The sequence below is a fragment of the Macrosteles quadrilineatus genome, unplaced genomic scaffold, assembly GCF_028750875.1.
Source record: "Macrosteles quadrilineatus isolate MER2022 unplaced genomic scaffold, UCM_ALF_1.0 Scaffold_4__1_contigs__length_99947679, whole genome shotgun sequence".
In the NCBI taxonomy this organism is placed as follows: Eukaryota; Metazoa; Arthropoda; class Insecta; order Hemiptera; family Cicadellidae; genus Macrosteles; species Macrosteles quadrilineatus.
Window position 1 is genome coordinate 65511773 of NW_026542597.1, and position 19778 is coordinate 65531550.

A 19778-nucleotide genomic window follows, 5' to 3' on the forward strand; every position below is an offset into this window, starting at 1 on the left:
TAAATGAGTGTAATAACGGGAAAGAAATTGTAAACAAAACACGACCTCTACATAAACCGTACAAAACTAACGATAAAATTGTCTTCAGCTGTTCCATAACGATGAGAAATCTACTAAGGGAGTATGTTTTATGTATGGTTACTTAGGTCCGTAACTTACTTACGTTACATAAACATTATGGAAAATATATATTTTTAGCTATTGTGTAACAATGTGGTCACGTCTGTGGTACAATTTTAATCTTTGAACGTGTTCAATATCTCTAACTTACTGACCATTTTTAAACAGCTCGATCTCATATGAAACAGGTGTGAGCTTTCTCAAAACAGTAAATGGTCCCTTATATTTATAAGAAAATTTAGCTTTGTTATCTCTTAGATTCTTAGGATACCATACTAATACTAAGTCTCCTGTGAAAAATTCTAAATGCCTCCTGTTTTGATCGTAGTAATGTTTCTGTTTGCTTTGTTCTTTTTGTGTTAGGCTAGGCACTGTTTTTCGTACATTCTCAGTTTCTGTAGCAGTTCAAACACCGGAATCCATTTGCGGTCGCCCAAAGGTTGGTAGACTACCCTCCACATCCTTTACAGGAGCAGGAGCTCCTGTAAAGGATCTGGAGGATACTCTACCCACACCTCTAACAAGTCCGTGTATTCTTTGAAGAGTGCTTCTCCAAACACTTTGTCAGCAACCTCAATGCTTCATCAAGTAACAAAGCACCCATCAGTGCTTCAAAACAATTTGCCATGGCATGCCTCAACTCCAGGTCATGGCATAGGTCAGATCCATGAGCATACAGCATGAACTCTTCCAAATGTAGGATCTTAGCCAGAAGTGGGAGGTGTTGGTTTTGCACAATTGCTGCTCTGTAGGTAGCCAGCCTCCCCTCCTCTAGTTCACAAAACATGTGGAACAGATGAACAGATGACACAAACTCTACGACAGCATCTCCTTCTTGCAGATGACGGAGGTGATAGAGTCTCAGATCACCCACAATATATAATATTAACTTTGTGTCTTTCAGTATTTTTTTAGTCTGTAGTTTTTATGGGTCTAAATGGACCCAGGCATTATTGTTTGATAAAATATTTTGATAATGGTGGCCATAGCTAAAATGACAGCTGATCTTATCCAAAAACAAAGCTATAAGACATATTCATTCTCTACTGTAGAAAATTAGCAACTACTATCAAGACTATTCATATTCATTTTGAAAGTTATAAAACACCCTGAGAACACCCTACGCATCAAATTTCCTAGACCACCCTGGAAAACTTTGAAATAAGAGTACAAAATATTGAATATTTTCACACAAATCTCTACGTCATATTCAGAACGATCTTGAACTTTCATTTCGTACCTACCGTCAATGAACATTTAACCCTACGGCTATAAATATATAAGACATGATATTTAAACATTAATATCTGCAGACCAAAACATATATATTTTACCGAGCAAATGGTAGGGTCAATGAACATTTAACCCTACGGCTATAAATATATAAGACATGATATTTAAACATTAATAGCTGCAGACCAAAACATATATATTTTACCGAGCAAATGGTACGGTATTATTTGATTTTGTTTTGGTTTCTACTGACAGCCATTTGGACTTTAACAATGTTATAGAGACCAATATGTCTAAGCAAGACAAGTAGACTTCTCGTCCCTTGTCAATTAAATGAAGAATTTGTCAATTTGTTTGTCAACAGTCCTATTGTAAATTTTGAAGCTTGTTATTCTTTATCTATGTTAATACCTACCTTCTGTAGTACCGGTGGACATTTTCATAACTAACCAAAATATTGGTATGTCGACAGCATGGGTGTAGGCTATAGTTTAACTAGTTGATCTTAACTATAGTTAAGACTATGTCGATGGTCGACAAAATCTTAAAAACTGTTTTGTTAAAACATGTAACATTACTAAAAAATTCAACAAATTTTGGGATTAGGCTACTTGCTTTGACTAGTAGGCCTAGGTTTACAATGCTTTGGTTTTAACTATTATGCCTATATTGACAGCTATTCTATCAATTAATAAAACGTATGTCATATTTTTACACGTAAGCTGGACGATTCAACGACGAGCTTTTAATTTTAAGTATATGAATTAATTATGAAAGTCACGATGGTTAATGACTGAATTTTTTAATGGTTTTGGTTTATTACGACATCCATTAATTTGTCCATTAAATTTGTCATCCAAACGTGTATTTTAGCTTAATTTCATAGTGGTTCAATTGGTACTACTGGATTTTCAATATGTTTCATATTCTGTTATTTTCCTATAATACTGGCATTTATATTTAAGTTCAAAATCATAAACATTTAATTGGACGTTGTACAGTTAAATACAAAAAGAAACACTTTTTGATGATTTTTGAATTGCCTTGTAAAAGTGTTGAACAAGTGGAATTGGTAACAAAAACCATAACAATTACTGTATCTTTATTGACACTGACATTTTTAAATACGTCTGTGTACGATTATTTTGTTGTACAAGGTTGGCAATGCTCCGTGCAGTGGGCGTGGCCGGGTTAGCGACTTCCAGAGTTAGCGAATTCCGACGCGGGACAAAATCGAGTTAGCGGGTTCCGGAGTTAGCCAATTCCTTAATGGGACGGTTAGCCAGTTCCGACACACGACCGAGTTCCAGAGTTAGCCAATTCCTACGTCTCGGCAGAAGTACAATTGACCATATATTCATAATGAGGCAAACCTTAGAAAAATGTTCCGAGTTTGACATTGACTTGCACACTTTATTTATTGATTAGGCCTATAGTCAGGCCTTTGATAGCATAAACAGAGAAAGACTCAAACTGATGCTATTAAAGATGGGTGTCCCAAAGAAAATCGTAAGCCTTGCTCAAATCAGCATGGAAAACTCAAAAGGAAAAGTTTTAGTCGGGGGAGTGAAAAGCAATGTAATGAGTTTGAGATAACAACAGGAGTTAGGCAAGGAAATGCCCTGTCCGCTGTTTTTCGGCAGAAGTACAATTGACCATATATTCATAATGAGGCAAACCTTAGAAAAATGTTCCGAGTTTGACATTGACTTGCACACTTTATTTATTGATTAGGCCTATAGTCAGGCCTTTGATAGCATAAACAGAGAAAGACTCAAACTGATGCTATTAAAGATGGGTGTCCCAAAGAAAATCGTAAGCCTTGCTCAAATCAGCATGGAAAACTCAAAAGGAAAAGTTTTAGTCGGGGGAGTGAAAAGCAATGTAATGAGTTTGAGATAACAACAGGAGTTAGGCAAGGAAATGCCCTGTCCGCTGTTTTGTTTAACCTGACTTTGCATTCAGCTATTTGTGAAGTAGGTATTGAAGGAAGTGTTTTTCATAGGATGAGACTATTTGGAGCATATGCGGATGACATTGTCATCTCAGCTAGAAAAATAAATGTGCTGAAGGAGACATTTGTGAAACTAAATGAAGATACCTAAAAGGTGGGACTGTGCATAAACGAAGGTAGGCCTAAAACAAAATATTTAAAAATATCACGGTCAGAAGAGAGGCGAAGAGCATGCCCATTGGAAATATGAAATTTCAAAATGTAACAGAGTTGACATATCTTGGGTCATCCATAAATAATGAAAACAAAATAAGCAGTGAAATCCAAAACCGGATAATGAGTGGTACCAGGGTCTATTTTGCTCACCAGAAATTTCTAAAATCTAGGTTGTTAAGCAGACAAAATAAATGAAATTTGTATAAAACCTTAATTAGACCTGTTGTAACCTATGCGGCAGAAACATGGACATTGCTAAGCTCCGATGCTAATGCCCTAAGAGTTTTTGAAAGAAGAATATTAAGACAAATCTTTGGTGCGGTAAAAGAAGGGGAGCAAAAGAGAATAAGAAATAATAAGGAGCTGGATGATCTAATCCATGGAGAGGATGATGATAAAATCAATGAGGCTAAGATGGTTAGGTCATGTAGTGAGAATGGGTAATGAAAGAATGCCTCTAAAATTACTGGATGGTCAAATCTACAGAACAGGAAAGAGAGGCCGTCCAAGGAGAAGATGGCTGCAGGATGTTGAGAATTCCGAGAATTGGGAATTGGAGACAGAGAGCAAGAAATAGATAAGATTGGAGACAAATTGTGATGGAGGCCAAGGCTCATCGTGGGCTGTAGGGCCAGAGGGTAAGGTAAGGTATCTACAATATTAAAACGAAACAGGGTTTTTTTATTTCACGGCTCTGAATCAACCACATGACGGATTTTAATGATTTTTGTGTTGAAAGAAAAATAATTTTGAGAACTAGGGAATGTCAAAGCCATAATTTTAGTTTAGGGTTTCAGTTTTTTAGAAATTAAGTTTTAATTTTTAAAAAGTCTAGCAGCCGACGCTAGCAATTTAAAGTATTTTCAATGCTGGTTTAACTAACAGCTGGTTTATAACTGTCATTGAAATGTTTACGAGTTGTTTGTTTACAAAAATATTGTTCGTTGGTGTTTGCTTACATACTATTTCACTTTAAAATGTAGGTCGTTTTCCTTACCGTGAAGGATCTGCGTTATCAGGAAATGTGTTATATTGAACTAAACATCTCAAACACTTGCGTTAAATCAAGTTTTGTCGTAAATTCAATCTGTGTAAGTATTTAGTTTATGCATTGCAAATTTCAACTCATATTTGGGAAATATTTTTTCAGCAGTTTATCGCTTAATTGTTTAAGATATAAGTGGTTTACGTGTTGATACTTCTTTTTCTGTATGTTTGAATGTGAGTATGTAGGCATACTAAAATTTTGGTTAGTAATGAAAGCGTCAATCGGTGTAGTAGGTCTCTATAAAACTGTTAAATAAACTGCAGGGTGCAGCAGAAACCAAAGTCGACTCATACCATACCAACCATCCCCGTAGTACTGATGATTCAGAAACTTGGGCACTGACCAAATAACCGAAAAACCTTAATGATGGGTTAGATAATAAAGTGCAGAGAAAATATACAGACCAGTTCAAGGTAACGGCCCGGAGGTCGAAATAAAAAAGAACAGAGAGCTAAGAGAAATGTGTTAACACCCAAATACAGGGGTGCTTTACAGAAGTAATAGGCTTGGATGGGCAGGCTGTGCATAAACTTTTAAAAAGTATATTCCAAGGAGTAACACACGATAGACGGGAAATATCAAGTTATGAAATGCATCCTCAGACTGGGATCTAAATTTTGAAGAGGCAGGTGATAGAAGAGAATCCTCATAAAAGTTTCAGTGGTCACGGAGGTAAGATAAGGTACGGTAAGTACATAAATAGTACAGTATGCAATTGGAGGTGGCATGTAGCTACTCTACTCAAAACCAGTGTGAATCGGTCGCCAATCTCACTTCAAGATTTTTCAAATCGACACAAATGCTGTTTTATGGTAAAATTATCGGATTTAAAATACAAATCGCCATATTTTAGGTCTATATTCGAATGGAATAAATAGGTGGTCACGTTACATTTGTTTATAAGGTGATCTTCCCCATTAGAACTGCCAGAATTTGTGTCTATGCGTGTAAACTAGTTGTTCTGAAATTATTCTGTTTTAGTTGACAACTTGATTACCGTACGTAGGACGGGCTACCAGCTCGTTATTATTTATTATGGTTGTAACTAGACGTCTGTATAGTCCGTGGCTTGGTAATCAAATAACAGTATTTATATAGGATAGGCTACTGTTATCAACATTTGAAATTACCGAATTATTTCCAAATTACTGTTTCACAAAATGCAGATTCCATTTTCAGCCGAACCATTAAAATGAGGATTTGCCGAACAATTATTAATATTACAGAATAGTGTTTAATGATATACAACTTTTCCCATTTCATAAATTATATGTTAGTTTTGCTATGGTCAAAGGTCCAAATCCAAATGTTCTTTTCTTTTGGTCTGTACTGTATATAGTAATTTGCTAGAATCATTGTCTTTATATAAAGTCAATGCTAGAATACTCTAGATGGTTTGTTAAGACCATAAGCAAGCATTTTTTAAATCGTTTCCCTGTTTAACCAACTATTCCAAAAAGTAAAAAATAACATGGTGCAACACAAATAAACAACCGATTACCTACCTATAACCTACACTTTACTTTCCTAATTTAACCTTACTTCAAAACACTTAGCCTAATGTAGTCACGAATACTCATAAACCCCGACCTACCTTCCCCACATGCCTAAATTGGATCAGTGTTCAATCTGCGTTTTATTAATAAGTGTAATAACTTACTGTACCGTCGATGTAGTTCAACTTATAACCTGTGAGGTATTATCGGATTAAATATCGATTTCGATGCAGTTCGATATATCGCTTACTAAATCCTTATTTCTAATCAGCTGGCAACACAAATAGGTGCCCAAGAAAGTAGTCACCGGTCCATATAACTCCGCTCCTTGTTTCCTGACGTGCGATATGCTCCGCGCATTAAGCAAGTAGTTCCGTATATTTTCGCAATTTGCAGTGAATTCCGCGCCTTAAAAAATGTTTTAACGGTATTTTCATGTTTATTAAGATTGTAGGAATGGTTTCAAAGTTTAAAAGAAAAGTCTAGAAAGTTCAGAAATACCTTATGATTCTCTTTTTTTACATTTTTCTTCTTAATTCATAAAACTGTCATGGCTACTTTAGTCCCATAAGCCTAATGTAAAAAATTGGAAATTTTAAGTTGGTTTTAAATTGCATTAGCATTATCTAATTTAAATTTGTTTGTTTACCAACGATCTCACTATTAGTCTAAGTAATCTTGTTAAGTTTGGCAGAAATGTGTTCAGCTGTTATTGAGTGATGGTGTTATATTGTTTTCAATTAAGTTGATCCCAAAGAGCTTCGCTCAATAAGCCTAGGCCTACGTAGCTTCTTCCCAATGGATGAAAATGTAATAAAAAATTATGCTGAATTCTGATGAGAAAGAAACATGAAAGAAGTCATATATAAACTATTTTAGTCAGACTAATCCATACCTGTTCAGGCAGGTCTTCAGTGAAACAGTCCGAAGAAAAGTTGTCTTGATCATGTTCTTGAGCAGTCAATGATAGATGCAAATATTTGAATAGCTTTTCATAAATCTTTTTTTGCTCCTCTAATGTACACTTTCCCTGTGAAAATTTTATTTCCAAATCCATCAAATGTTAAAATTTCCAACAACAAATTTTAATTACTCGTAGCTTAAAATAATAGAAAAAATTCTACTCACAACAACTAACTTAACACGTTGACCGCGCGTGCCGACTTTAGTCGGCGTCGCCAGCGCTCCCAGGTGGCGCGCGCCGACTAAAGTCGGCACCAGACCAACAGAAATATATTGAGTCAGTGTGAGCTTAGCCTCAGACGGAGACGTTATAATTGTTGCTAGCCTACGAGCTTAGAATGCGAGCTTTACTTTGGTGTAGGTTGGTACTAAAATTTCCCGTAAAGTCCTGTCTGGCAATGCTTTTGTCCCGGTTTCGGGGATTTTTTCTCTTCAACCCACATTACAAAGACACTGGATACGGATCCGTGCAGTGCTGCTACCTTTGGGTGTTTCAGTGAACTACATCCACTCTCGGGGTAACGCAGCACAGTCACCACTGCTCTTTTGAGATTCGTCAGACTGAAATATTTGAATGCCAATTGCGTTCGCTGATTCGGTTGCGCGCCGGGGCTCCGCCCGCCACTGGGGAGCGCCTGTAAAGTCGGCGCGCGCAGTCAACGTGTTAACAATATTAAATATTTAAAGAATGATAATAGTTTGTATAGGCTACCAATTTCAAGGCGCTGCCAGAAAATTTTACAGGGGGCGGGAGCAACTGGACTTACTCCTGGGGTCTGCAGATCTACAGAATTCTTTAGTCGGGCTGGGCCAACAGAAAGTCCAGGAAATCTTTTGGATGATACAAAATTTCCGGACCAAGCTCAGGTCGGGTCATTTCTAATTGTTGCATGCGTGCGGCACTATTTTCAAGCCGAGCTTTAAGTCTCCTGATCACAGAAAGCTTCCAAGAAGGTTGTGTGATATTTGGCTGCGAGCCCAGTTAATTTTCACAATTTTAGCCTACTGCGAACGAATGTGAAAATAAACTTTTGAATGGTAGAGGGGGAGGCAACGGCATCCTCCTGCCCCTCTGTGGTGGTGTCCATTACTAGTTTATAAATTATGTTTTTAGGAAAAAGCATTTAGCTTGGATTAAATAAATATATAGGATGGAGAGGACACAGCTAACTCACCTGATGTGTAACTAAATAATTATGTGTTCTTTGACTCGTCTGCAACCTTTCATTAGGTGAGTTAGCTGTGTCCTCTCCATCCTATATATTTATTTAATCCTAGTTTATAAATTAGTAATAATTTTACTAATTGTATTTAAACCTTTCTATTTTCTATCACATATGGTGTCTATAGGAAACATGAAATAATAAAATGTTAATCACAATATCAGATGATAATACAGTATGTATAGGCCTATATCAAGTTATTTATTTAGTTAAAACGAGGTAGGCCTATCACTTTCATAACTCTGGTGATAATCAGAAACAGTAATTAGCCTGGGTAAAACCCTATTAGAAACATAAGTTTTATAGAACTTAGTAACTCAGCATATTTTATGGGCTCAATGCCTTGAGCCAAAACTACCATTGGTAGAACAGCTCCATGTTGGCTCTTATCACTGGCTGGGCGCGATTTTCTGCACATGTCTTGCAATTTTCTACTAGTTCTTTGATTTGTTGAGAAAGACGAGGCCACCACACAGTCAATTTTGCAAAAGATCTACATTTTGTTATGCCTTGATGTCCTTCATGAATACTTCTTAGTACATTAGCTCTTAGAGAATTTGGTATTATAATACGACTTCCAAAGAGAAGTATACCATTTTGCTCACTTATATCTTCTCTATGATACCAGTAGGGCAATACATCCTCTGGAATCTTAGATTTTTCTGGCCAACCTTTCACACAATACTGTGACACATGTTTTAGAGTTTCATCTTTCATAGTTTTTTTGATTTATTTCTCGCAACCTTTCATCCGAAACTGATGGTAGAGTAGTGTCAATGTTTTGTATATAAGCAAGGATTTCCTCTGTAAGTTCCCATTCCTCTTCAGAGTTCTCTGTGTCTCGAGACAGTGAATCAGCCAAAATCAACTGTTTACCGGGCGTGTAAGTAATGTCATACGTATATCTCATCAGTCGGAGTCGTATTCTCTGAAGCCTGGGAGTAATATTGTCCAAGTCTTTTATCTTGAATATGGAGAGCAAGGGCTTATGGTCTGTCTCAATATGCAAATCCAACCCTAAAATGAGGTGTTCAAACCGTTCACACCCCTAAGCAATCGCTAGAGCTTCTTTTTCTATTTGAGCCCAATTGCGTTCGGCTGATGACAAACTTCTCGAAGCATAGGCCACCGGACGTTTAGTTCCATCTTCTTGAAGTTGAAGTAGTGCAACTCCAATACCGTATGACGAGGAATCCGCTGAGAGGAAGGTTTCTTTAGAAATGCTGTATAAAGCGAGACACGGTTCGGACATCAATGACAGTTTAATCTTTTCCTAAGCTTGGTCTTGATCAGGCCCCCAAACAAATTCTGTATTTCTTTGCAGTAAAGCATGTAGTGGATGAACTATGGTCGACAAACTACGAATAAACTTGGCTACGTAATTGACAACACCTAGAATTCTCCTTAGTTCTTTAACATTAGTTGGCGTCTTTTTTGGATAGCCTCAACACGAGAGGGATCTGGCTTAATACCATTTTTAGTTACAAGGTGGCCTAGTAAACTGATACTGTCATGCCTGAACACACATTTTGATCTATTAAGTGTCCAGCCCTTTTCCTGGAGCCTACACAAAACACGATGTAAATTTTTGTCATGTTCTTCCATATCTTTCCCGTATATAGTTATGTCATCGAAATGGCAAACAACACCTTGAAGGCCTTCAAGTGATTCAGACATTTGACGCTGGAATACTTCTGAACCAGTGGAAATCCCGAAAGGAAGTCATAAAAATCTGAACCTTCCAAAAGGTGTGATGAAAGTAGTCAAATATGAAGCTTCTTCTGTTATGGGTATTTGCCAATAACCCGAGCTAGCATCTAGTTTCGAGAACACCTTAGCACCATCTAATTGTCCCAGAGTGTAGTCTACAGAGGGCACAGGATATAGTTCTCGTTTAACACTCTCATTAAGTTTAGTGAAATCTACGCAAAGTCTTATTGAATTGTCCTTTTTAGGGACAATGACAAGAGGTGAACACCACTAACACCAGTCAGTCGGAGTGTCTACTCTCACGATAACACCTTTATCCAACATTTTGCGAATTGTTGATAATTTATTTTTCTCTATTGTTTAGGTGAAGTGGTAGAACATTATGGCTATGGTGGATGTGTAATACAGTAGACCCCCTCTTAACCGACTCTAATGGGCCGGACCTAGGTCGGATAACGCAAAAGGTCGGATAAAACGGGCAATCCCTAAAATCATAACATGATGAAGTGCTATTCATTTGGAATTATATAATCATTATTTTGAAGTCATACTAGCATTATTTATAAAATAAACTACTCTTATCTCCTTTTTCATATTGGTAGAAAAGTCACAAATAAACACAAAACACGGTTAAGTCAAATAGGCCTACTTTCAGTGGAATATATTATAATACTAGGCAAGAGTCAATAAAATTCCTATTTTAATAACTTTAGTACTGCAATGTATTAATTGATGTTTTCCAAATACATTGTAATACAGTACAGAACCTTTTGTTGACATTAGATACAAGCGACCATTTTGTTACAAGACAGGACGTTTATTTATAGAAAGCTCACTGGAGTCTCGAGGCACAAAAACTATCTTGACCTTGGATTGGTTAACCCCCCATCCCTACAAGTTGCGTTGTTTGTTTACTCCGGCGATAAGATAATCAGTTCTCAAAATCGTGACGCACTTTATGATGTTATAAATTTGCCGCGCAGATAAGTTTAACAAATCAGATCAGATGTGCTCGAATACAGATATAGCTACGAACGATGATGACAAACTGACAATAGGCTATGCTATATTTTTTGTGATCAACAAAAAATAACTTATTGTTAGTCATATCCTGTGGAGATAAGCGTATGGTTCAGTTCTCATCGCCCAGCGTGGAAGCGGAAATGCCGAGATTCCTAGAAAGCGGCGGTTAAACCGAGTTGCTCTCAAAGCAAGGTCGGTTAAAACAAACTGCATTATTTTACGATCGAAGACGGATAATCCGAGTATCGGTTAATACGAGGTCTGTTAAGAGGGGGTCTACTGTACTATTATAGAATACTGTAAATGTAAAAAAACAAATTTGATCGCAAAGCTTGAGTATAACTACAATAAGCTTTTTATACTTATATTCCAACCCTGTACGAAGGACGGGTACTCTGCTAGTAAATAGAATATAATCAATAAACAAACAACAATATATATAAATAATCCTTTTTTTATTAAATTCATTTGAATTCTCAAAATTTTGTTTTAAGTTTTAAGCAATAAATACCTCAAAGGTACATAGAGTAGGCCTACCGTGGTATCAACTTGGTTAGGTAACTTACAATATTTAATATTTTGATGAAGTTTATTAATAAATAAATATAGGCTAATATATTATTATTTAGTTACCTTTCTGTGTTACAAAAATGCTTTAAACTGATTAATTTTAGTTTTTAACAAAGTGAACATACTTGAAATCTTATGTTTTAGTATATCTTTTAATAAGCTAAAGAAAAATATATAAAAATAATTTTATAAAATGAAGCAATAAAAAAGCCACAAGTTTTATTGGTTATTCAGATAGAACATTTTGTGTAGATTAAATTAAAAGAATATATATATTTGATTATCATTCTGCCTTTTGGAGATATAATTTTTTTCGAAAAACCATTTTCGCCCCCCAAAAAAATAATTGCAAAAATTCATTTTATTTTTTTATTTAATAATTGAATGTAGCTAGAGTAATGCCATATTTTTCCCTATATGCAGCATAGTTAACTTGATAATACTGATTTTTTTCATAAGATTTAAACGATAAATGCCTAAGTTACAGCTTTTTAAAATTTTACATTATTCGCCGTTCTAAGTCTCGGAGGGAGCGAAAACGTCCATTTTTCCAAAAGTTTAAAATGCTATAAATCATAAACCGTTTGAGATAAAGAGTTGAAATTTGGAATATTTTAATATCTTAGTAGGAAGATCATAACCTCCAAGTTTCATCAAAATCTGAGAAGGTGGGTGACATGGCCTGGATGATTTGAAGTGGAATGACCCACGGCTGACCAATGTACCAGTTAGTCATGTCCTCCAGCCAGAAAACTGATTTTAAAACTAAAAAAAAAATCATGTATAGACGGTCTCAAATTTTTAAATTAAAATAGACAGTAGGCTAAATAACTTTAAAAAGTGTTGTTGCAATATTACAAAATAAACTAATGATTTCCTTGTAGACTATGAGAAAAACTTACCTGAACAAAATCGTAACGATTTCCATCTGTAAGGCCAAGTTCTGCAAGTCTGTGAGCAAGGTCTGAAACAGCAATAAAAGTTTCAGTTCCAGTTCTCTAATTAAGGAAATAGCACATTTCCATTCAACTGAGCTTGACAAAAATCATTGATTTTTAATCTATTAAAAGCTGATCCAAAAAAAGAAGCTGTTTAGCTCAATAGGAGCACATAATGTAGCCTAAGTATTGTATTGGTAAGGTATCATTTTATTGTTCAACCATTGAATTTCAAATAAAATTGTAAAACCATGCTAGGCCTATAGGCTAAAAACTTTATAAAGAGGGTTAACCCTAGATGGGTATCGCACATAAGTTCGATGTAGGATGAGTTCTTTTTAGCGTCTCACCCCCCCAACAGATGCTACCCTCCTTCCAGCAGTCATTTACCTTGTGAATGCTGCCTTGGTTGGGTCGTAGTGTGTTTCTTTATGCCCTTGCTAGTATGTTTCTAGGAACGCATAAGTAATACTTACGTATCAATACCCTGTGTGTGTAGTAAAATGGCCGGCTTTTGTATAGTAAAATGGTCAGCTTGTGTAAAGTAAAATGGCCGGCTTGTCATAATAAAACGTTCGGCAGGACATCAAATTTACGTAATGAAGCGTCACACTGTATGACGATACCTTACTATACAATCCCTATGCACGTCAAATTTACGAATTGATACCATTAGCATCATGCTGTATGACGATGTCTTTCTAGGGTTAATATACTATAATGATGTAAGATTATTTTCAGTGTGGTGAAAAGTATAGTAGTATAGTTCACTAGTCATCACAACTCACAGACCTATTCCATTTATTGATTGTCATTTCTGTACTTGTCTTCATGTCACTCGTAAACCACTATCTTGCACAAAAAGGGTTACATTCAGGCACCAATAGTGAAATGTAGGCTACTTACTTATAGCTTACAGTAGGCATAGGCTACTTACAATCACCTGTTATTTCGGCTGCACTTTACTTTAGGTCCTACACTCATTCCATTGAAAATATCGATTGATTATTTCATTCGATATAGGCCTATCATTTGGTTAGTTAGGTTAAGGTTCTTAACCTAACAATATATTGAATGAAACAATCGAACAATCAATATTTTCATTCGAATCAGTGTAGGACCTTAAGTAAAGTGCAGCCTGATTAAATGTAGACCTTTAGGCCTACTTTTATTGATTAGGCCTACATTATAAATTAATTTACTTCCAAACAAACAAGTGATCTTAATATGTTCACTATAGTTTGGAAAAATATTATGAATCCTATGAAAGGGTTTTAACTTATTTCCAGTAGACCTTAAATGGGTCATTCCTTGTATTTATGGTGTTTAGTTAAGTTAGACAAGTAAAGTAAGTTAGCCAAAGCGGAATCAAAACTTTGACTCAGGAATAGATTTTTGAAAAAAGTTTCCTCAGAAATACCTAAAAAAGCAGCTTATCTATTGAGAGACTACAATACTTTACATTTCCTTTGAACTTTAGGCCTAAGTTAATTATAGGCTAAGTTAGCCAAGAATAAATAACTTTTACCGTAGTCTAGAGTAAGTCCAATTTGATTAAGAAAATGAGATTTGTAATCTTCTGAAAATAATGATACCAGAACTATAAGAATTCTTTTCCGTTCATCAGGGTTTGAACTTAATCCTTCCATTAGTTCATCTTCTGTTCTTGGAAAATCATCAGTTAACATGCCCCTCTCTTCTAAATGCAAAAGAATCTGGTTGAATAATATCTCCTTCTTCATATTATCTAAAACAAATTATGCTACAACAGAAAGAAATCAGGGAACCCTAGAATGGTGTCTGCAAGAGGCACATCGTGTTTGATCCCTGTCACATAATTAACTTAGCTGATAAAAGTTTAAACATTTGAGTGATTTATACTGCTTCCCTTAGAAGTGTTTGTGATTCTTTTATTCGAATTGCTACTAACATACCAAAGCATACAATAAAACTGATTACAAAAATGAGAGGAACGCTTAAATGTTACCAAGTTAAGAGGAAAAATTCAACAGCTTAGGATTGGATGAAGACTTTTAGCAAAACTTGAACATTTTCTTAACTGGGCGGGCTACCCTACTAGATCTAACCTAATAACTTACTTATTCTCTCGGTGGTTAGAGCACAGTCTAACAATAAATAATTTATAATAATTTAAACCACAATTAATTATTGTGGTTAGGGCCTGATTGATTAACAAATCAACACCTCGGCACCTCGGTTGGTGGGTGGAATAAAGTATTTTGTATTTTAAAAGAATAAAAGTTTTGTTTAGGTTTCATTAATTACAAACAACTTTAATCTAAAAAAAGGCGCGCGAGCCACGATTATCAGTGCTACCACTGCCACTGCCAGTCCAAATCAAGAATAAGTTACTCTTGTGAAATTAACATAGCTTAAATATGTGAACATACTGTATATAGCCATAGATTAAAGGAGTGGACTCACCTCCTCCTTTGGATCACTCCTTTAGATGGCCGTGGTAGACTAATCCTTAAATCTAAAATATAATAGTGCAGTAAAAATAAGCGAAAAATTCCATAAACCTAAAAAAATTTGCACAAGCGGGGAATTCGGTACAGATGTTGATGTTGTGTGTGCCTTCCTTAAGCCGGGTTTACACTATGTAGCAAAAACTGCTATATAACTTTTGCTATATAACATTGCTATATAACTTTTAAGATACAAAAAAGTTACAGACAATTTTGTGATTCAGGTGCCCGTGCTATATGTTATATGTAGCACAACCTCATTTACATTATGTATCGAAAATGTCGAGCCGAAGAGACATTGTTCGAGGCAGCTATCACGGTGATCGGAAGTCAGAAGCGGAAGCGATCCATAATTAAAACGCGAAATAAGACGATAGATAAGAAGATGGTAGATTCATTCAAAAATGTTTTACGTATGACCACAACGCCGGTTGTCCACGGAACAGTTCAATTAAAGTTTATATGTAATAGCATCCCGATCCCACGCACTGTCGCTTTACAGTCTTTCCATTGTAAACAAAGATCCCCGAGCAAAAACGTCCGTACACAGGAGGCTACAACTGTGAACTTTTGTTAACTGTTGACACTAAATGCTACATATAGCAGATGCTAGACGAAAAATATTTGTATAACATTGCTACATATAGCAATGTTAGATGTAGCATGCATTTCTTTTGATCTTTACCGACTCCCGATGGATAGCACAATTTTTGCTATATATAGCAGAATCTGCTACATATAGCAGTGTTATATAGCACTTTTGAAAAGTGACTTTTTCTACTTCTAGCAAATGTTATATAACATTGCTAGATGTTACACAAATCTGCTATATAGCAGGTTTTGCTACATAGTGTAAACCCGGCTTTATGAACATACTAAAAGTTCCCTAAAATTGAAGCTGTGCTACGGCCGCCATATTGGAAAATGGCGGCATATTTCTGTATTTTTGGCTACAGTGACTTTATTGTTATAGATACGGGAATAATCTAAGCTAGTGGTCGTCCAGTGGTCGAAAACTTGACCAAGAACATGTATCGTAGGCTACACGTATTGAGTATTGGATACTGAGGTAGACTTCCCATCTATATGAACCAGCTGTCACAATTTTTTATTATTTAAAAACATGTAGTTGTTTGATCCATTCACCAAAAGTGTCTTAAATTTTGTTTTCTACATTATTTTTTGTTGCTGACATGGTATTGGGTCATAACCGTTGCTATATCTCATTCAAACGGATTGACTTGGTAAAAATCATCGTGTATTCGACAGAAATTTAGATCAGCGCAGTCCGTTGGTGGCTCACATCAACTACGACGAATTTAATTTTTAAAAAACTGGTGACAACTTTAACATGGGGATGGAATGAAAAGGTATAGGCATAGATAAAACCATAGACTAACCAACACAAGTAGACTTCTCATCCCATTGTAAATTTTGAAGCTCGTTTTTCATGTCTAGTTCATGTACGCCACACTAAGCGCTAGTGTCGACGAAATTTTGTTTCCATTATTTTAGGGGTAATTTCTTGATTTGTGCTTTACTGTTTGGTTAAATAACTAGGGGACAATTTATTGTTTATGATTAGATCGTATTATTTGGTAAAACGAGGTTTTAAATTACTGTATTGACGGGAAACAAATTGTAAACAAAACACGACCTCTACATAAACCGTACAGAACTAACAATAAAATTGTCTTCTAAACATACTCCCTTAGTAGATTTCTCATCCTAATGGAACAGCTGAAGACAATTTTATTGTTAGTTCTGTACGGTTTATGTAGAGGTCGTGTTTTGTTTACAATTTTTTTCCCGTCAATACAGTCATTTAAAACCTCGTTTTACCAAATAATACGATCTAATCATGAACAATAACTTGTCCCCTAGTTAAACAGTAAAGCACAAATCAAGAAATTAACCCTAAAATAATAGAAACAAAGTTTCGTCGACACTAGCGCCTTTGTGTCACGTACATGAACTAGACACGAAAGACGTGCTTCAAAATTTACAATGGGATGAGAAGTCTACTTGTGTTGGTTAGTCTATGGTATAGGATTCTCTATTTTCACCCCACCCTGTAAATAAAACATGTGATTGGAATTTCTTCCATTTATTTTGATTTTCTGTTTATATTTCGTTGTTATTTCGTCACCAGCATGGCAACCCATAAAGCCAAAGTAAAATTTTTTAAATTTCAAATTAATTTTTTGTGCTTATATTTGAGCCTTTTAAAGAGATTCTGCACTTCTACAGGAAAATATCTTTCTAAAGGTATGCGTAGATTTTCCCTGCGGGGCACACGAGCTGAGAAAAAAGTTTTAAAGAAACATGCTTGCCTATTAATATATAGATATACAAAATGTAGTCCATATAAAAATACACATTTTTTGTATTTATCATTTTTTTCTCTAAGCCCAAAGCTGTTACCCACGGGCTTCACCCTGTTTGACATCATAAGTAAGTATTAATAAAACCATAGACTAACCAACACAAGTAAAAAGACTAACCAACACAAGTAAAAAGACTAACCAACACAAGTAAAAAGACTAACTAAGGGAGTATGTTTGATCTATTATAAAACCATATTGATTGGTTAAGTTAATAATAACCTGAAATACACAAAATACAGTAAAAGAAACAAATAATCACACCTGATTTTAATAAGGTAATAAATAGAAAGAATAACAAAGAGATAAGTACAGCTGAGGTATTTTTAACATTATGAAAAGTTCCCTTTAGAAAGGAATTACGACCTTAAAGGACAATTTATGAAATAATGGATAATTTGGCGCAAGGTTTCTCGTCATGACGAACATTTTAAGTATATGGTTTATGGGGGTGTGACTTGTAGTTTTCGCAAAAGTTCATGGGTACTTTTGGCTTTATATATAGATTTAGTTTTTTTTATTTATCAAAAATAGGTGAAATCCATGGAAATTGACGGTTACTTTTAGGTTTACGACAATTCATCCCATTTATTTAAATATTGTGAAACTATAAAATCTTAAAATTTAACTTTAGGCTATTTTTAATGAGTAAAACAACTCCGCCACAGCCAACCTGTAGACTCAGCAAATTTCCATTTGTCTTATTGGATGTTTTATCAAATGTATATAAATAAAAATTAGGTTAAACATGTATACCTAGGTTTGCTGCTACAAGGTAGTGTGCTTTTTTAGTAAAATATCAATAACTTAGTATAAAATATTAATAAACAAATTTTACAAGTTTGATCATAATCCTATACTCTAATACGAGCAATGTTTGCTTTATGTATGTATGTATGCTTGCACCAAGAGATCTCGAAAACGGCTCCGACGATTTTCTTCAAATGTTGTAAAAAGTTTATTCCTGGCCTAAAAACGAGTTTACTGCAGTTAGAACTGCCAACAAAAATCTAATTACGTAGAAAAATTAAACTGAAAGTCAAATTTTTTTAACATTAGTCTTATGGGTTGCTAAGTAACCATCTTGGTTGAATGAAATAATAAGGAAAAAAACAAAAGACTACATACTTAATCACAAATAACTAAACCATTGGGCTTAAAGAAAGATTATAAATACAAAAGAAAATGTGTACTGTACTTTTAGATGGACTACATTTTGTATATTTATATTTTATTCCCGTATCTCTAACAAAAGTCACATAGCAAAAAATTCAGAAATAGGCCCTATGCCGCCATTTTCCAATATGGCGGACGTAGCACAGCTTCAATTTTAGGGAACTTTTAGTATGTTCAAAAGGAAGGTACACCCAACAACACACTGTACCAAATTCCCCGCTTGTGCTAATTTTTGTTGGGATCAAAACATATTTTTATTGTAGGCCTACTATAACTCAAACTCAGGTTGCTTTACCCCAAATTACCACCATGGTTATAATACAGTACCACTATCCACTTAGTTCTTTTTTTTTATTGTTTTGGACTTCGCAAGGTCGGTAACTGATTTCAAGTTTTATTCATTATTCTGCCTCCTGAAATGTTATTCAAAGTATTACCTAGGTTACGTACAGTTAAACAGTCAAACAGTTCTGAATCCAGTCACTAAAGGACGATGCGCATTTCAGAGCTTTAAAGCCCTATCTTCAGGTCCGTGGATACATTTATTAATTCATCTTGCAGTTTCGTCAAAATTTTTAAACAATAAAAACACATTGAGTCGGGATCTATAGCCGACCGGCACATGTACCTGTATAAATGTTGAATTATGTGTTAGTGTTATGTGTTTTTATTGTTTAAAAATTTTGACGAATCTGCAAGATGAATTAATAAATGTATCCACGGACCTGAAGATAGGGCTATAAAGCTCTGAAATGCGCATCGGCCTTTAGTGACTGGATTCAGAACTGTTTGACTGTATAAGGTACGTAGCCTAGATAATACTTCAAGTTTAAATTGTAAATTGATTTTGAATTTTGTAACTAATTAATTTAATCTATTATATAAGAGGTATTGTCTCCAACCTTTAACAATATGCTATGCTATAATAACAACATATGCATATATACACTAAAGTACAATTATTCCCGATAACGTTTTGTTAGCTAATCCTAAGTGATCACGAACCTTGTGACTTAAACGATGGATTAATCTTTTGCAAGCACTGTAGTTTTTAATTATTGTAATTGAAATAAAATCATTATATCATTATATTTCCGTACAAGTTACATGAACCATGCCAAATGGTGTAGTCTAGAATAAAAACATATTTAATTTTTATTTAAAGCCTCATGTTAAAAGAGAGTTGAATACAGTTTCAAATTACACACATTAAAAAGACTATACAACTTTTCTTA

General features: G+C 35.0%; 2 protein-coding genes across 4 annotated transcripts in view; one reads left to right on the plus strand and one right to left on the minus strand.

Annotated features, from left to right (window-relative positions):
* The window catches only part of LOC128991529 (uncharacterized), a 58100-nt gene extending 43295 nt beyond the window's left edge, over window positions 1-14805 (minus strand). The window contains exons 1-4 of one of the 3 annotated variants that reach the window (XM_054414491.1): window positions 14594-14805; window positions 14023-14241; window positions 12459-12520; window positions 6963-7097 (exon numbers count right to left, since the gene is read on the minus strand). In XM_054414491.1, coding sequence (XP_054270466.1) covers window positions 6963-7097; window positions 12459-12520; window positions 14023-14236 — 411 coding nt within the window. In that variant the 5' untranslated portion in view covers window positions 14237-14241; window positions 14594-14805. Of the gene's footprint in view, window positions 1-6962; window positions 7098-12458; window positions 12521-14022; window positions 14305-14481; window positions 14534-14593 lie in introns of those variants that run through there. The other 2 variants (XM_054414493.1, XM_054414492.1) reach the window with 2 other exon arrangements.
* Window positions 1-19778, plus strand: part of LOC128991528 (gustatory receptor for sugar taste 64f-like) — a 106468-nt gene that overhangs the window by 64886 nt on the left and 21804 nt on the right. The window lies entirely within an intron of this gene.